This window comes from Chlorocebus sabaeus, chromosome 3 (assembly GCF_047675955.1).
Source record: "Chlorocebus sabaeus isolate Y175 chromosome 3, mChlSab1.0.hap1, whole genome shotgun sequence".
NCBI classification, from domain to species: Eukaryota; Metazoa; Chordata; class Mammalia; order Primates; family Cercopithecidae; genus Chlorocebus; species Chlorocebus sabaeus.
In genome coordinates this window covers 83,505,488-83,521,468 of record NC_132906.1, presented here as the reverse complement: position 1 = coordinate 83,521,468, position 15,981 = coordinate 83,505,488, and the positions used below count along the sequence as shown (strand labels likewise).

General features: G+C 36.1%; 1 protein-coding gene across 2 annotated transcripts in view; it reads right to left on the bottom strand.

The window, feature by feature from the left end:
- The window catches only part of ITGBL1 (integrin subunit beta like 1), a 248,587-nt gene that overhangs the window by 120,431 nt on the left and 112,175 nt on the right, over nucleotides 1-15,981 (bottom strand). For both annotated transcript variants that reach the window (XM_073014478.1, XM_007960812.3), the window contains exons 3-6: nucleotides 15,378-15,524; nucleotides 7,805-7,927; nucleotides 3,945-4,085; nucleotides 218-358 (exon numbers count right to left, since the gene is read on the bottom strand). In XM_073014478.1, the coding sequence (XP_072870579.1) occupies nucleotides 218-358; nucleotides 3,945-4,085; nucleotides 7,805-7,927; nucleotides 15,378-15,524 (552 nt within the window). The remainder of the gene's footprint in view (nucleotides 1-217; nucleotides 359-3,944; nucleotides 4,086-7,804; nucleotides 7,928-15,377; nucleotides 15,525-15,981) is intronic.

The following is a 15,981-nucleotide window of genomic DNA, read 5'->3' as shown; positions in this document are numbered from 1 at the left end:
GAGAACGGGGTATCCATCCCCACAAGCATTTATCCTTAGTGTTACAAACAATCTAATTATACTCTTTACATTATTTTAAATGTACAATTAAATTATTGACTATAGTCACCCTATTGTGCTATCAAACAGTAGGTCTTATTTATGCTTTCTAATTTTTTTGTGTGCCCATTAACCCCACTTCCCCCTCCAGAAAAATAGGAATTGAAAGAGCCCTTACCTGAACAGAAGTCATCAGAATATCGGTCATAGACAGCTCTACAGTCCCTTTCATCGCACTCACAGGTGTCCCCATGAATATCTCCCCAGTCCCCAGTTGGATCAACATCGTGACAGGTACATTCACCACATACACAAGTCCCTAGGTGGGAAGAAGAATTTTATAAGAATCCAGTCAAGAAAAACCATGAAAGAAAGCATTTCACGTATTTCTTATTATTTTCTGCTGCTTACTTTGTATTTGAAAAAAAATATATATATATTAGATAAAAATATTCTAAAAAGGAAAAGCACCATCTAATATTGGTAATAGAGATTCCTTAATAAACAAAAGTTATTATATATTCTATAATTATGTGAATTGGTAGAATGTGTCATTAGTATTGTGTTAGTTTCCTTCAAAGATAACACTAAAACAATTTATATAAGATATAATCCTTTCCCTCAAGAAGCTTGCAATCTATTTGGCAAAAAGAAAGCTAATTAGAAAGAAAAATTAGCAAACACTAAAAACAATGTGTGACTATTTTGTAAACTAAGACATGAATGCTCTAAGAATTTGGAGAAAGAGGATCAATGAGGGTTGGAGTAATTAGCAGTGGATGGATTGGATATACAGGGATTAGAGGAAATGTTCTAGGAGACACTGGAGGCAGAACTAAGAGAAAGTCAAGAAGAAAAGAGTAAGCAATGAAGGGTAGGGATGGGCATAGGGACCCTGAGGTGCATGTTAAAAAAAGACTAAGTAGTAAAGTTTGCTAGATCAGATTAGTCCAGATTATAGAGAATGTTGGAGATCAGATTGAGAGATATAAACTTGGTCATTTGCAGATTTGCAGAGGGAAATACTCATCTGTAAATCATATTTACTCTGTGCGGATTATCAGTAACCGTCTTTAGGGCAACCAGCTAATCATTTGATAGAGACATAAAGTTAAATCCTTTTCTTACCTCTAACAACAAAATAAGTACCAGTTGGATTAAAGATTTAAATGTACAAAATAAAACTGTAGAATATGAACTAAACTCTTTTTATTCAAGACCCCCAATGCACAATTACTAAAAAAGGAAATTGAAAATTTCCAAAAAAAATTGAAAATTTTGGTTGGAAACAAAACACTATAAAAAAAACAGACTGATAAAGCTGAAACAAGTGGTTAATATGTCTGTAAAAGACAAAGAATACTTACAAAAACATATAAATAAATCATAGGATTGAATATAGAAAGGATTAATATGTCCAAAGTGAAATAGACAAAACCAAAGAATAGGAAATTTCATACAGAAATAATGATAGATAAAGATGAAAAATGTTTATCACTCAATCGACCACTACTAAGCGGGTAGCAGTGGGAGAGTTTCAAAATAATCATGATTGGCAATGATTTCAGATGTCAGATTGTCAGAGGTGGAAAATATTGCTTGGATGCAGACTTGGTAAAGGTGTGGGACAATGGGTACTTTCTGGCCCTGAACAGAACGTACAAAATGGTACAACTTTCTGGGTAGGGATTTTACAATATGCACTTTTTATAGCTGTGTTATTATTTAGACGTATAGCTCGCTTTAATTAATGTACCCAATAGAAGTAAAAAGTACACACGAGTATATGTTCAGAAATATAAAAGATAGTTGTATTTATATTTTTGGAAAACCACTAGTGACTGAAATATTGATCAATGGGGAATTGGCGCAGTAATGGTACACACATATGGACTAGCTGGCAATCACTGAGTAATAGTTAGGTTTTTGCTCCATAAATATGGAGAGATAAATAACATATATTACGAAATAAATAAAAGTGTAAAATTACAAATCAGCATGTACAGTATGATTCGATATTTTTCTTTAATAAGAAGGAAATACAGGGTTAGGGCAGCCACACAAGTGAATTTTAACAAATAAATACGGACTGAAAGTTCATGTGACAATATGTAAAAGGAGGTTACACCTGGATGTTAGGTTCACGGGTCATTTTCCTATTTTTCTGTGTACTCTACTTTGTTATCTAGATTTTTAAAAATGAATATGCATTGCTTTCATAAGAGGATAAATGAGTTTGGTCAAGAGGAACAGGGACTAGGAGCACGCAGATGTGAAAAAGCAGCAGCTTCTCAGCCATGTGTAAAGGGGTCCAATATGAAACTCAATAAACTGGGTGGGCAATAGAGGACATTTGTTCTATTAATGGCTATGTCTGCGACATTGGGTTTTTGGCCCCTGAAGATGGGGAAAAAGGAAGACAAGATAGGTATGTGCAGGGACCAGCGTCTTTCTATTACCTATGGATGCAATGGCACAGAAACGCTTTCAGGGTAGTCAGGCGTATACCTTTTTAGAAAAAACAATGACTCATCTCAGCACCCACTTCTGCCCTGTCTTCATGTACCCCTGAGTCTCAGAAGCGGTGAGTCTCATTGAGGCAAGCTGCTTCCTATTATGCCTCTGCCAGATCTCCAGGTCAGAACGCTCCCAGCACAGCGAAGTGGGAGGCAGGTGGCTTAGCTTATGTTTCTGAAGGACGCCGTCTCTCACAGCCAACGTAACTCTGCTGAGGAACGTGACCTTAATCCACGGCCCAACCAACTCCATTTTCCACTTCTCTTTTTGACAGCTAAATAGTCATTTTCCACAGTACACAGTTCAAGCTTCATATACTTATTAATGGTAACTGTGACCCCTACTGCATAAAAGGACTTATGCAGAAAACACATCCTTATACATAAAAAGAAACCATAAGGTAAATTCGTATGATATATAGTAAGATTTAATCCTCACAAAGAGAGGACTTCATGATTTTGTTCCAAGTTCTTGTCTTTTTATTTATTTTCTCTATGTAAAGAAATGTGGCACATTTTATTCCTCTATGTCAGTTTCTAAAAGGCGGTATGCTACGGTTTCTGTACTAGCATTATCTATTACAATGTATGTATAGAAACGAAAAAAAGTTTTCCACCTATCTGATATTTTTAGTTTTAATGAAGTATAGTCACTTTTTAATGTCATCGATAGGCAATGAAAAGTTTAGGATGACCCTCTTTATCATTATGACAGAGGTAAAATTAAGTATTTGCAAGGAATTTTAAAACTATGTTTAAACTGTTTGATTTTATATCAAAAGTTATTAACTACCTTTAAGTTATAGTTTAGCAATATTAATATATTTGTTAACTTACTTCATAAAGTCAGTGTACATTTCATATGGCTATTGGATACATACTTTGTAAATCTATTATATTCAATATAACATTTTTATTATTGCACACAGAAGTTAAATTAGTCCATATCAAATCTGCATTTCAACCAAGCCTTCCATTTACTCATAATTAAGACAAGAGGGTTTTCTGAATGCTCTCTGGATAATTAGATGCTCATGCTGTAGATGGTTCTGTTAGTCAAGAGACATTTAACAGACGTATCTACAGGAATTGCGTTTTAGCTGTACTGTGCTATTTCTGGAGGGCTGCCAAATAAATTACAGTCCCTAAGTTAACTGTTTATTCAGTGAAGCTTAAAGAATGACAGCAACTTTCTTATCTTTCTCTTTTCTACTCAATAAAACACAAGACAGAAAAGACTGTTGGTATAGTAAATGTTGATTTACATCAAAGTAAATGATCAGAAGATAACTTCCTCCCACACTAGAGGACATACAGAGAAAAGAAATGTTAACAATTAAAAGCTTTGTTTGCCTCCCCATTATGTAGTAACATGTATGAATGACACACCTCTGTTACTGCAGATTTTGCCATCTGGAGATGTGCATCTTCGCTTGCTTTCCCAGGGGGTGATATCGCACTGGAATTCACATTTATCTCCATGCCAACCAGCCTTGCAGTAGCAGTTTCCACAGTAACACTTCCCATGGCCTTTACCCAAAATGAATTTTATACAGTGAGGAAAAAAGCAACTTTCATAAGCAGAATTAACTTTCTATCTCTTTGTGATCACTTTTGCCTTCTGAAATAATGTCACAGTTCAACATTCCTTGCCTAAAATCATCAAATTATACAGCTTTCTCCAAATACATCATGGTTGTGCCTTTACCTGCTTAATTACACAAAAAGAGCAACATGTCCTTTAACTTGGCCTAGACAGAGAACTGATTGAAAGTATTTTTAACGAAATGACATGAATGACTATGAGGGTCTATTACTTTTCCATCTCAAATGCATGCATCAAACCCAAATATATATGAGCATTCACTCTAAGGATGTTTCTTGAATTAGTTATTAAAATATTTCATTTGAAATCAACTATTGAGAAACCAATGGTGCATATTTACCTAGATACACATTATGAAGGACCAAACAACTCTTTAAAGCAGAAGAAATATTTCATCTTTTCACTTAACTGTGTCCCACAAGCTGTTGGGTTCTACCATGTGAAAGAGGTTTTCAGCCTAGTCCATGTTTAATCCTCAGTTAGACAAATAAAATACCACGGGCCCTCGGCCTCACAATCAAACTCCCTTTCGACTTGTCAAGGGGATACCAATGACAGCTAAGGGCACTCATCATTTTGTGTCCAGATGCCCTCTTTCAGCTCCTACCTCTCTGTAACCTGTCACCTGCTCATCTGCACTTGCCTCCAAGCCATCTGTAGTGAATTATCACATCATTGCTTTCCTCCTCCACATCTAGCAATCCTTCTGCAAATTCCCCAAAGATGATATTTATCCCAAAATTTACTTCTTGTACTCTCATCTTTGTGGTTATATCACCTAAGCATAAATGTATGTCCTTGCTCTTGTTTTGTTTTTAGTCTATTCTTTCTGTATTATAGGAGTTTGTGTTTTATCAGTCTATGGCTAAAGTCTTTGTTCTTTCCATCCCCCTTCTCTTACAGCCAAAATCCCCCAAAGACAATGCAAAACTGATTATGAGACTACTTTTCATTGTCTTATAAGCATATTTATCATTCTAACATTATGGTATCTCTGGCCAATGGCAAGAACTTTAGTAGGACCTGTAAAACTCACATAAGAAGCAGAAATTACAATAGAATATTCTGGTCTCCTATGCTATTCACATCCAGTAGATGAGACTTCCATCAAGAAGACATACATGTGAGAGACAGAGACAGACAGATAAGGAGAAAGAGTGCTATAGTGAGACACAGAGAAAGAGACAGGGACCCAGTGCCATGTTTTCTGTCTAAATAAGTTATAATTGGGATATTCAAAGAAAATCACTTCTTAACCTAACAATCAATGACCATTTCCATAAAGAATTTGAATTTTAAATTTGTTTACTTAAACAAGTGCAAAGGCTGTCAAGTGATTTAATCGGTACAGAAGATATCATCTATATATTTTATTTATGAACTTAAAAAGGTGTCCACTGGCACACACAACTAAATCACATCCTAGTGATATATCACAGGCCTCAATAACTCAAGGATTACACTGAAGAAAAGCAATAGTGTATATTAATTGCTTTTCTTAGGAGTCAGGTTTGTAAGATCCAATCACCATTTTAGACTACAGAATTTATTTTCTTTGTAATTTCAGAAAATTTATACAGAAGGTGCTACATACATAAGGCTTACTATATTAACAAATAATAGAAAATCTATATTTCTCACATTCAATTTTTTTAAATATTTATACAAGTCAGTATCGACTTCGGGTTCTACTAAGAAACCTTTGAGTTAGAGGTAAATAAGGAAGCAAAAATTATGTAACGATACACATCTATGCAGATATGGAAAATTAAACAGATATCCACCTAACTCAAATAAAAATATTGAAAAGACACATCTGAATAATTGAGATTAAAATGTGTGCTTTAGGACAATACATAATTCCACACAATAAACATATTTCTTTGCTTTGTGCAAACTGATAGAGCAAGAAAATCTCTATTTGTACTGCTTCACTGATGAACTGTAGAATCATCTCTCAGCAGATTGGTTTCATGTAAATGACACATGGAAAGATTTACAATCCCAGGCAATGTCACCCCCAGAGGGTGTTTACTAGAGTGCTGGTGTCCTTGTTCAGAGACTTTGCACCATGAAATTGCTTAAGCCTCAAACAAATGGAAATAACAACTAGAAAGTTTGAAAGTTGAACATTTTCTGTTGTGTTGTTTCAAGTTACATGTTTCTATGTATAAATGCAAATAGACTCTGCTTTGTTGGTGTGTGTCACCACACACTGGCCCCAAAGCATGTTCCAGTCTTCTGTTTTTTTCATCTGTAATAATTAGATACTAAACTTGAAGAGGACAAATACATATATTTGTGGATGGATTTGTCTAATTGATCTAATTATTTTGGATTGAGCCCTTTAAGAGAGACTTGTCTGAGCAGCATCTTGCTTAGGTCATTGGCTTGGAAAAATGAAAACAACAATTTTGTGTGTGTTTGCTTTATCCAGGTGGGTTGTACAGCCAGGAGATCAAGGAGGAAAGGCCAGTCAGGCCTAAAATAAGTGTATTTGTATGACTCATAGGAATTGAAGCTACCAAAATGCAAACAAAGGAACAAGCTTGTCCTGTGCTAGCCACACTTTCTCAGGGGTCTCTGGTTCCACCTGGCCCCATTGGGTCCTAATCTTTCTAGAAAAACAATACTTCTAAAACTACTATTTCTGCATGGGGGGCAGTATTCCTTCAGCTGGAATCCCATCAGATAGGAGTCAAATATAAGTTTAATCATAGCAGAGAAGAATTTACCTAAACCGAATGATTCTCTCTGCTTTCTACTTTCCTTTTCCTATGCCAGTCAAGGTTGCAAATGGAAACTCTGAGCACAGGCTTGCAGATTGAGCAGAAGAGACGAAAACTACAAGTGGTGAGGAGAAACCCCTCTTGTGGAGCTCTGAGCTCTCAGGCACTGATGCAGTCGGGAGTGGTGAGGCGTCAGGCACACACACACGAGCCCAAATTCTACTATCATTGGTGGACTGACCCTGGGTTCATTACCTAATTTATTCAAGTCCCAGGTTCCATATCTATCTATGAACATAAACATAATTCTTACCCTAGAGTGATGTTGTGAGAGAAAATATAATGAATGTAAAGCACTTATTGCAGAATTTGTCACTAGCAAACATGCAAGGACTGCTACAACAGAAAAATGAATTCAGTAATGGTGGTACACAGAAAAGGTCATTGGAAATGTTATCTAAGTGTGTAGGGACGGAGAGGGGGAGGTAAACTCTAGGCTAATAACCCTATTGACCTTCAGTGTCCCCAGTAGGACGTGAGACACATGTTTTAGAAAGGGAAAAACAAAGAAATGAAAATATACACTTAAGAGAATAGGAGAAAGGAGAATAAAAGTGGCTAAGGTGAGCAGAGGAGATGGTATTTTACTAGGACTACTTCAGAGCTATGCAATTGGTCTGTTGCCATAATGACACAGCTCTCCTCTGGGGACAATTTGGCTTTGCATCTAAAAAGTACTAGTCTACTCTTAATGCCATAGTCTCACTCTCCTTATGTGAAATGTTTTCCAGATAAATGTAGGTTTAAACTGAATTAGGACACTTAGAGCAGAAATTTATGTAGAGATAAAAGAACAACGTAATAGGTGAAAAAGCAGGTACTTTTACTAATTTCTACAGAGCCAATATACATACCTCCACATATTTCTTCTGTTTCATCATCTATGCATTCTCTATCGTCACACTCACAAAATTTACCATACACAAGTCCACTTCCATCTGAATTATCACACTTACACCTGCCACAGTGACATGTACCTAAACCATGAGAACAAAAAAGACTATCCGTTACATGCATGTAAAATTATAATTAATGGATTTTTATACCATCTCTTTTAAAAGAGTAGATAATCCAAATCGATTTAATATTTCAATTAGATATTTCTGTGGGCATGGTGAGGTAAAGTGCACGCTACTCTTTCTTGAGGTTACTGTAGCATGGCAATTATATTTTACATCACACAACTATTATTATTGACCTCTAATGGTTTAATGAATGTAAATTTGACCTCTTCAAGTGCACAGCTACTTTACACATAGCCATCCAACCAACGCATGAAGGTCCTTCTAATCACACCTGGGTCTGAAGTGAAATAAAGCAGGAAATTCTAAGCTTTGGGAGGGAAACAACCTTGCTTATCTTCCTCACCAGTATTTATTCAATGCTTTGCACAATGTTTGAACATACTATTTATGTAGTAAATATTTGCAGAAATAATTTATTATCAAATGCATAAATAAAAATCATATGTGCCCCTGATAATTTCCCCTCCTCAGCATTAACTTATACTGATACACATGTCCTTACAATAATGGGACCAGAGTGGATTTCCTTAGGCATGGATTGCTGGGACCTCACCAGATTCTCAGGGGACTTCAGAATTAGAGAGGCATTGTAGTCATCTGGTCTACCACGAGCCACATACTCATCCAAGTCTGAAGATTCTACCACATCCCCCAAAAGTAATTTCACCAACATTAATATTGCACTGAAATAATATTGACAGGTAGAATGCCCACTTGAGAAATTCCTTTTTTAATGCATCTATTTTGAGTTTTAATGCTCATCACAGCCATCAACATGTATCCACCGAGACTTGATCACTCACAAGAAACCACCCCGGACTCTGAAAATCCAACAGGGATCAAGTCAGCCATAACCCTCCTCTCAGAGTTTTATATGAGCAAAAACCAATGTGATAAAATAAATACAGAAGTGCAAAGTGTTGCAGAAGCACACAGCAAGGGGATTTAACTGAGACCAGGAGGTCAAAGTCAGAGTCCCTGAGGAAGTAGTTGAGAACTAAAAGACAAGTGAAAAAGCATAGCTAAGAGAAGTGAGATGTCAAAGAGGCTCACTTCCAGCACGAGACAATAGCACAGGCTCTGCAATAAAAAAGGAGATGAAGAGAAAACATCACATGGGATTGAGGTAAACAGAACAGCATGAAAAGTGGCATGAAATGAATAAAGCAACTCGAGGTGCAGTTCATGGAAGTCTTATAGGTCATGTTAAAGACTTCCAGCTTTAATCCAACAACAATTGGAAGACACAGAAGCAAGGGAGTCCTGTGATCACGTATGAACTTTAACCAGATTACACTGGTTGTCATGTAACAAAACTAAATGAAGCAATAGCATAAGAATGCATGAACTAAAATGAGGTAAAAGTGGACACAAAGAAATAGGTCAAAGGGCTGTTAGATTTATCTGAAGGAAAGAAGACAGAGGCTAGATACATGACGTGTTAAGTTTAGAAACGACCAAATGCATTCGGAGATATTTTTAGGAGAAAGAGTACAGGGCATCTGGTGACTGACTGTAAAGGGCAAAGGATGGTGAGGAACCAAAGATGCTGTTTATAATTTGGTTTGAATTACTAGATATTGGCAAATCCATATGTGATGTATTAGAAACAGCATGAACTTGTGAGTAAGGTAGAGCTGTAGCTGAATTCAGAGTTTTAATCTTCATGAGCTATGCATTTTTAAAGGCATTGCTTTCATTTCTAATTCCCAGATTCCATATCTGCAAATAATCTCTGCTTCATAGAACTGCTGCCAATACCAAGTGATGAATATGTACCCAGTCATGTTTCTAGAAGCACTGCTGAACCTAGTACATAGAAGGATTTGAGAAAATTCCAGGTTCTTCCTCTTCTCCCATTAAGATACAGAGTATATTCGTCATACTTCAAAACATTTTCTCCAGAAAATATATTTACGGACACTGACAATATCCTTGTTTTCATATTCTCTGTATGATTCTGTTACCCAGATCACTTGTAACTCACTATTATCTATACAATTTTCTCTCATAGTTACATATAAATCGTGATTTTGCCAAATTTATTTTTCTACCTTGCAAATACTCATGTGAATTTTCCCGCTATTAAACTTCATTTTATTGCATTTTTCCCTAAAAGCTATCTCAATTCATAAAAGTAATTTGAAATCTAATGCTATAATTTATGCTATTGCTTCATCTAGTTTTTATTCTCTAATTATCACCCTCCTTTTTCATTTTCACATTTATTCATTCTGTCTCTCAACTACCCACATATCCAGCCATTAAGCTTTCTTGTTATCTATTATGCTATTGGCAAGGAACTAGGTGCTATAGAAAATAATGAGATGCTTAATTAAGTAAATCATAGACCAGGAAGAAAGAGATACCCTATTAATACATCTTGTATAGCATTTGCCACAAGTCTATTGCAAAAGCCTTTGTGTCATATGTTTTCTTGTTTTATAAATGCAAATATAAACCTATATAAGTATTATACATGTAACCATATATAATATGGGTCTCTCATATACAATATGAGAACAGGAAGTCACTTAGTTAGGGTTGTGTATGGGGAAGTTTTTCAGGAAAGATGGGAAGGAACAGCCTCTGTCTCCAAATTCTATGACTCCTCACTGAAGTCCCACATAGGCAGCTTCCTCTCATCCACACGTCAGAACCATTCCTGGCTGATGTGGGAAGTTTACAACAGCTCAGAGACTTCCTGTCTCACCCATAAAACAGAATTCACAACTGAGCCTCCAAGACATGGCATATGGACACCCAGGCAAAAGCTCCAGACTCCTGTGCTCATGCTATGACACACAGCTTCTCTCTCGTGGTTGCCAGTTAATTCAGCCTCTAGGATTGGTCTTCTGCCTTACACTAGATTATTTTAGCCCCATTTCTCATAGTGCCCAATAGAGCTGACTCTCTCTAGGATGACTGACCAGACGTGTACAGCAGCCCGCACCCCTGTGCAGTGGTGCTGGGGCCTCACTCTGCTCTGCACACTAGACCTCCCTTCTAGTTTTCCCAGAAAGTAAGCCTCTGGAACACTTTGGTTCCCAGTTCTATCTCATCCTGCCCTTCAGTCTCATTCCCCAATCCATTTAACTCCTCTTCCCCTTCTGCTCCAAACTACTTGAGAAAACCACACCGTGATATGAAAGGGAAAGATTAGTAGAGAGACTTCATAGCCTTATGCAATTTGGGGGAAGTGGTCCTGAACTCGGATGGTGGAAGTGGGTATTAAAAGAAAGACAGGGAGAATGAGATTGCCAAAGTAAACATGAAAGGCTTAGATATTTAGATAAGAGTAAATGAGACAGAAAAGATTAAATGTAACACTGAATTCAAATGTATCCTTTGGCCAATTGCATTTCTGGTAATTTGCCTTGAATATACACCTCCAAAAATATAAAAATATATGTACACTAGATCATTCTGTGCAGCATTATTTACAATCCAAAATATTGACAATTGTCTAAATGCTCAAGCATAAGAGCTCAATTGAATAAATTACATTGCATACATAGAATCCAGTCTTATGCTTTTGAAAAAATAACCGAAGGATTTCTATGAACTGATTTGGAGTGAATTCCAGGAGATTATATTGAGTGGTAAAAGCAGAGTGCAAAAGAACACATGGAAAGCACAACCATTGCACTGGAAAAAAAGGGGAAACAATAACACACAAATATTTCTATTTATCTTCACACAAAAAGAAATACATGCACAGAGAAGGAAGAAAGTGATAAAGGTGGTTATCTGTAAGGTGAGGACAGGCAGGGTGCAAGGCTTGACGAAGAGAGTGATGATTCTCTGAGTATGCTTTTCTGCATAGCTTTGACTTTTAGAAGCAAGTTAATGTACTATACATTATAAAACACATTAATACAGATGGGAAGGGATTATAAAACCTAAAATTGAAAGTGATCTGAATAAGCTAACTTGTATTTCAAAGAAGTACCCTAACCACACGAAAAGAGAAGAAAATAAAATAAGTCTGAGTAACTTATAACACAGCATTCGACTACATACCCCAATCTTGGGCATGATTGAGGTACACTGAGTCGGGGGAAGTGGAGAGGGGTGGACTGCAAATCCTAATCTCTTCTGGTAGATTTTCTTGGTCTAGTGGTGTGTCTGCAGCACTTCTAGAAGTAACTAGAGATGTAGTATAGGATTGAGCAAATAAGTAAATATGTTGGAGGTATTGGGAGACAGGGTTCTCCATGTGAAAATGGGACATGCAAATATGGAATGGAGAAAACAAGAAGTAATCCTGTGAGGTTGGACTGGAATTAGATGTACTGGTGTAAATTCATGATTTCTAAAATATGCATGTATGTGTACATGCATATCTGTGTGCAGGTATGTGTATATATATTTGTGTGTATATGCACAGGCATATATTTACTAGTGTCAAGATAAATTAAAATGGAGACAAGGCCTAAAGAATCCCTGAGCAGACTAAGCCATTGAGGCCCCATAAACAATCCTAACTTTGCCTGATACTCAAAAATAAGTGAAACTTACCTTAAGTTATATCTTGTAAATGTCTACATTAAAGAAGAACAGAATTTAAGTTTAACCAATCAGAAGCAACAAACAAACTTATAATTATATAACTAGGGACCTTCCAAAAGGATAGACTAAATAAGGCAACCATATAATGTTAGCCAATCAACTATTTTTCTTTGCTTTCTTTTTCTGTTCACCCTATAAAAGTCTCCCACTTGCATTCCCTCAATGAAGCTCCTGAACCACTTCTGATTTGGAGCTGCCTGATTCACGAATCATTGTTTGCTCAGATAAAATAAAAATTGTATTATGATTCAATCTACCTTTTTGACACAAGCCTGTTTGCAGAAAGGGCCAAGAAACAAATACACTCCAGTGGAAATAAGCATCCCTAGTGCTCACAATTTTTATTCAAATACCATTTTCACTATAAGGAATCAGGGCTATTTGGATAAGTGGCTGATTCCAAAGGTGTGGTGAAGCTGGTCCAATATGACCCTGGAATGTGTTATTATGCCAACAAGTAAAGAATTGCAAAAACAAAACAAAAACAAAAAAACAAGGGAGGCATGTCACAAAAACACAAAAGCTAGCCCGACAGGCTCTAATACCTAATCTGGAAAACTCTGTGCACCAGAATAATTATGTACAAAATGAATAACAAATCACTGAAATAATAAGAATTGTGCTTCTAGACTGATAATAAGTCACTAAGTAAATGACATATCAAATAACTGGTAAATGAGAGAGGATTCCTGTTTGTGATAGAATGCTGAGTGCCAACTAGTCCATTCGGAGAGAATGTTAAGTTCTTAAATCATCATTTTCCAGTCATCGTTGTCAATACTGCATCAGGTTATTGTCATCAGTGGATGATAAATTTAGGGTAATTTTAGTGAGGAATGTGATACATGTATGCTTTTAAAGTGTTTCCTCATAGAATGCACATTTGTGAAGAAAGTCAAAAATAACACAGTTAAGACACCAGCCAACACCTTGACCATCTTATCAAAACTGACATCATGTGCTTCCATATGAAACATTTTGAGAACATGAATCCATTTCTCCAGTGCTTTACCTCAGAATGTGTATGATGAATCTAATCATGGGAGACATAAGACAAATCCAAGATAAGTACACTTTCCTTTTAATAAAATGGGGACAACTTTCTTCACAAGTTTCAATGCTCCAAAGGCAAAGTCTGTGGAAATGGCCCAGCTTAAGGAAGGCTAAAGAGAGATATAAACATAACATTTTCAATAGACTGAATCCTGCAAGGAGAGAAAAATGCTATAGAGGACACTATTGGGTCACTTGACTAAACCAGATTATGAATAAAGGTATTGCATCCATGCTTAAAAAATGAGACAGTACAGATGTCCTAGAAATGCATTTATATTTTATTGAATATGTTTTATCATCCACTGAAACACTTCTGTATGTTTTCTCCTTTAAGATATGTTAATGTGGTGAATTACATGTTTAGATTCCTTAATATTAAACATCTTTAGAATCCTAGACTACATTTGATTATAATGTTCTTTAAAAAATAAAGCCCTAAATTTGATTTGCAAACAACAAATAAATAAATCCAAAAATAGATTTCAAACCCAAAACAGAATTCAGGTCTTGTTTCTGAAATAAATTTGAAAAGAATTTTTTCAAGATGAAAGACGCTATGGGGTGTGTGTGTGTGTGTGTGTGTGTGTGTGTGTGTGTTTGGAGGGGTGGGTGTTATGAATTGGAAGTAGAGAAATCCTACTAAGAAAGAAAGACTGAAGTGCTAGAGAAATATGATGAGAACATCATGAACACAGAAAGGGACCTAACCGCTAAGACCATTTGTCATGACCCCTGACGGATCCACTCACACCTCGCTTTGGATATGGTCCTGATTCCTATCAGCAAAGCACCTTTACTGAGTTCAGTCTGAAACACACAATCTGTTGCAATCAGACTGTGGGGAGTTCTCAGCTCTGGTTAGAGGTGGGCCCTACCAACAATGTGAGCTTCAGGAGGAAAGGTATTCATTCGTGAAGTCAAATCCTCACCTTTAGCATTTACAGCAATGGGTCGCACACTCGATCTATATTAAAATCACCCAGAGAGCTTTAAAAAAAACCACCAAAGTCAAGGCCACACACCAAAGCACTTGAAACAGAACCTCTGGTGTACTACATGAGAACTGACGGTTTATTCCTTTCCCCTTGGGATGCTGATGTTCAACCACGGTTGAGAAAAACTGATTTTGAGGTTTCACCTGCCCAAATGTAAAAATAGTATTTAATTTAGGTAACACTCGCTAAATACCATTGAAACCTAAACTGCAACTCTTTTATATGATTTTGATAATCAATTTTAATAGCATCTCTATAATTTTGTAAAAAATATTTTCGAATAACTTCTATAAAACAAAAAATATTTTGATCAAACAAAAAATCTTTCTGAGACTATATCCTTCAAGGAGTTTATAACCAGTATATCTGAAACTTCTATCAGACTTAAAGTATTTGGTTCTATTTTGTGAAGGTAAAAATTCAAAGCACCCTTGATCTGTAACAGAAAATAATTAAGTCGGTTTATATAAATCCCTTTTAACAGATGTAATCCGGTATTCAATATCATGGCTCACAATTTACGTAAAATGTTGTTGGGATGTTGTTTCCAGTGAATATCCTGCTAGAAGAAGGCATTTGGAACAGCTGGAAAGTATCAGACTTGCCTGTCTCAGCAAGATGGCATTTTTTTCTATTGATTTATCTAAATTTCACTTCTAAAAAACACACTCAAAAGCAGACTCACTCAGAGATTCGACATTTCTCCATGCCCACATATTTCCATTAAAAACAAAATTTGATTATTTCACTTAAGCATTTTCACAGGGTATACTTCTTACCTGCATTAGAGCAGATGATGTCTTGTGAATTCTTGCACATTTGGTTACTTTTCTTCTTTGTCAAGTCACAGTTAGTTGGGTACTGGCAAGCATCCCCATACCATCCCTGGTCACACTTGCACTTGCCACAGTCACACTTACCATGACCTGAGGATTGAACAACATCCAGTCAGACTCAAATTGTTTTCCAAAGATAACCATTACTATAACACATACTCTTAACAGTGACATTGATTTGGGACTGAGCTATAATAAATTGAAACTCATGTATATCACAGTGGCTGAGGGGTAGTGCTATTATATAAAATGCAATGGAATGTGAAAATTTTATTTCAATAATCAACTGATAAATGATTGTGAAAACATTAATTTATGAAGACATTAGGATAATACATTAAAAAGCATAATAAATCACATGGTCAGAAAATTCAGCACTGAAAAAACATTCTATCCAGCATCTCAGTACTTAAGAGACAAAAGTCCAATGAAAAAATACTTCTACTTAACTGTATTTTACATAACACACTAAACCACAAACCTTGAATGAAGATTCTTACATGAAACTCTACTAAACACTGGCCTTACAGTTACTCGAATTAAGCAT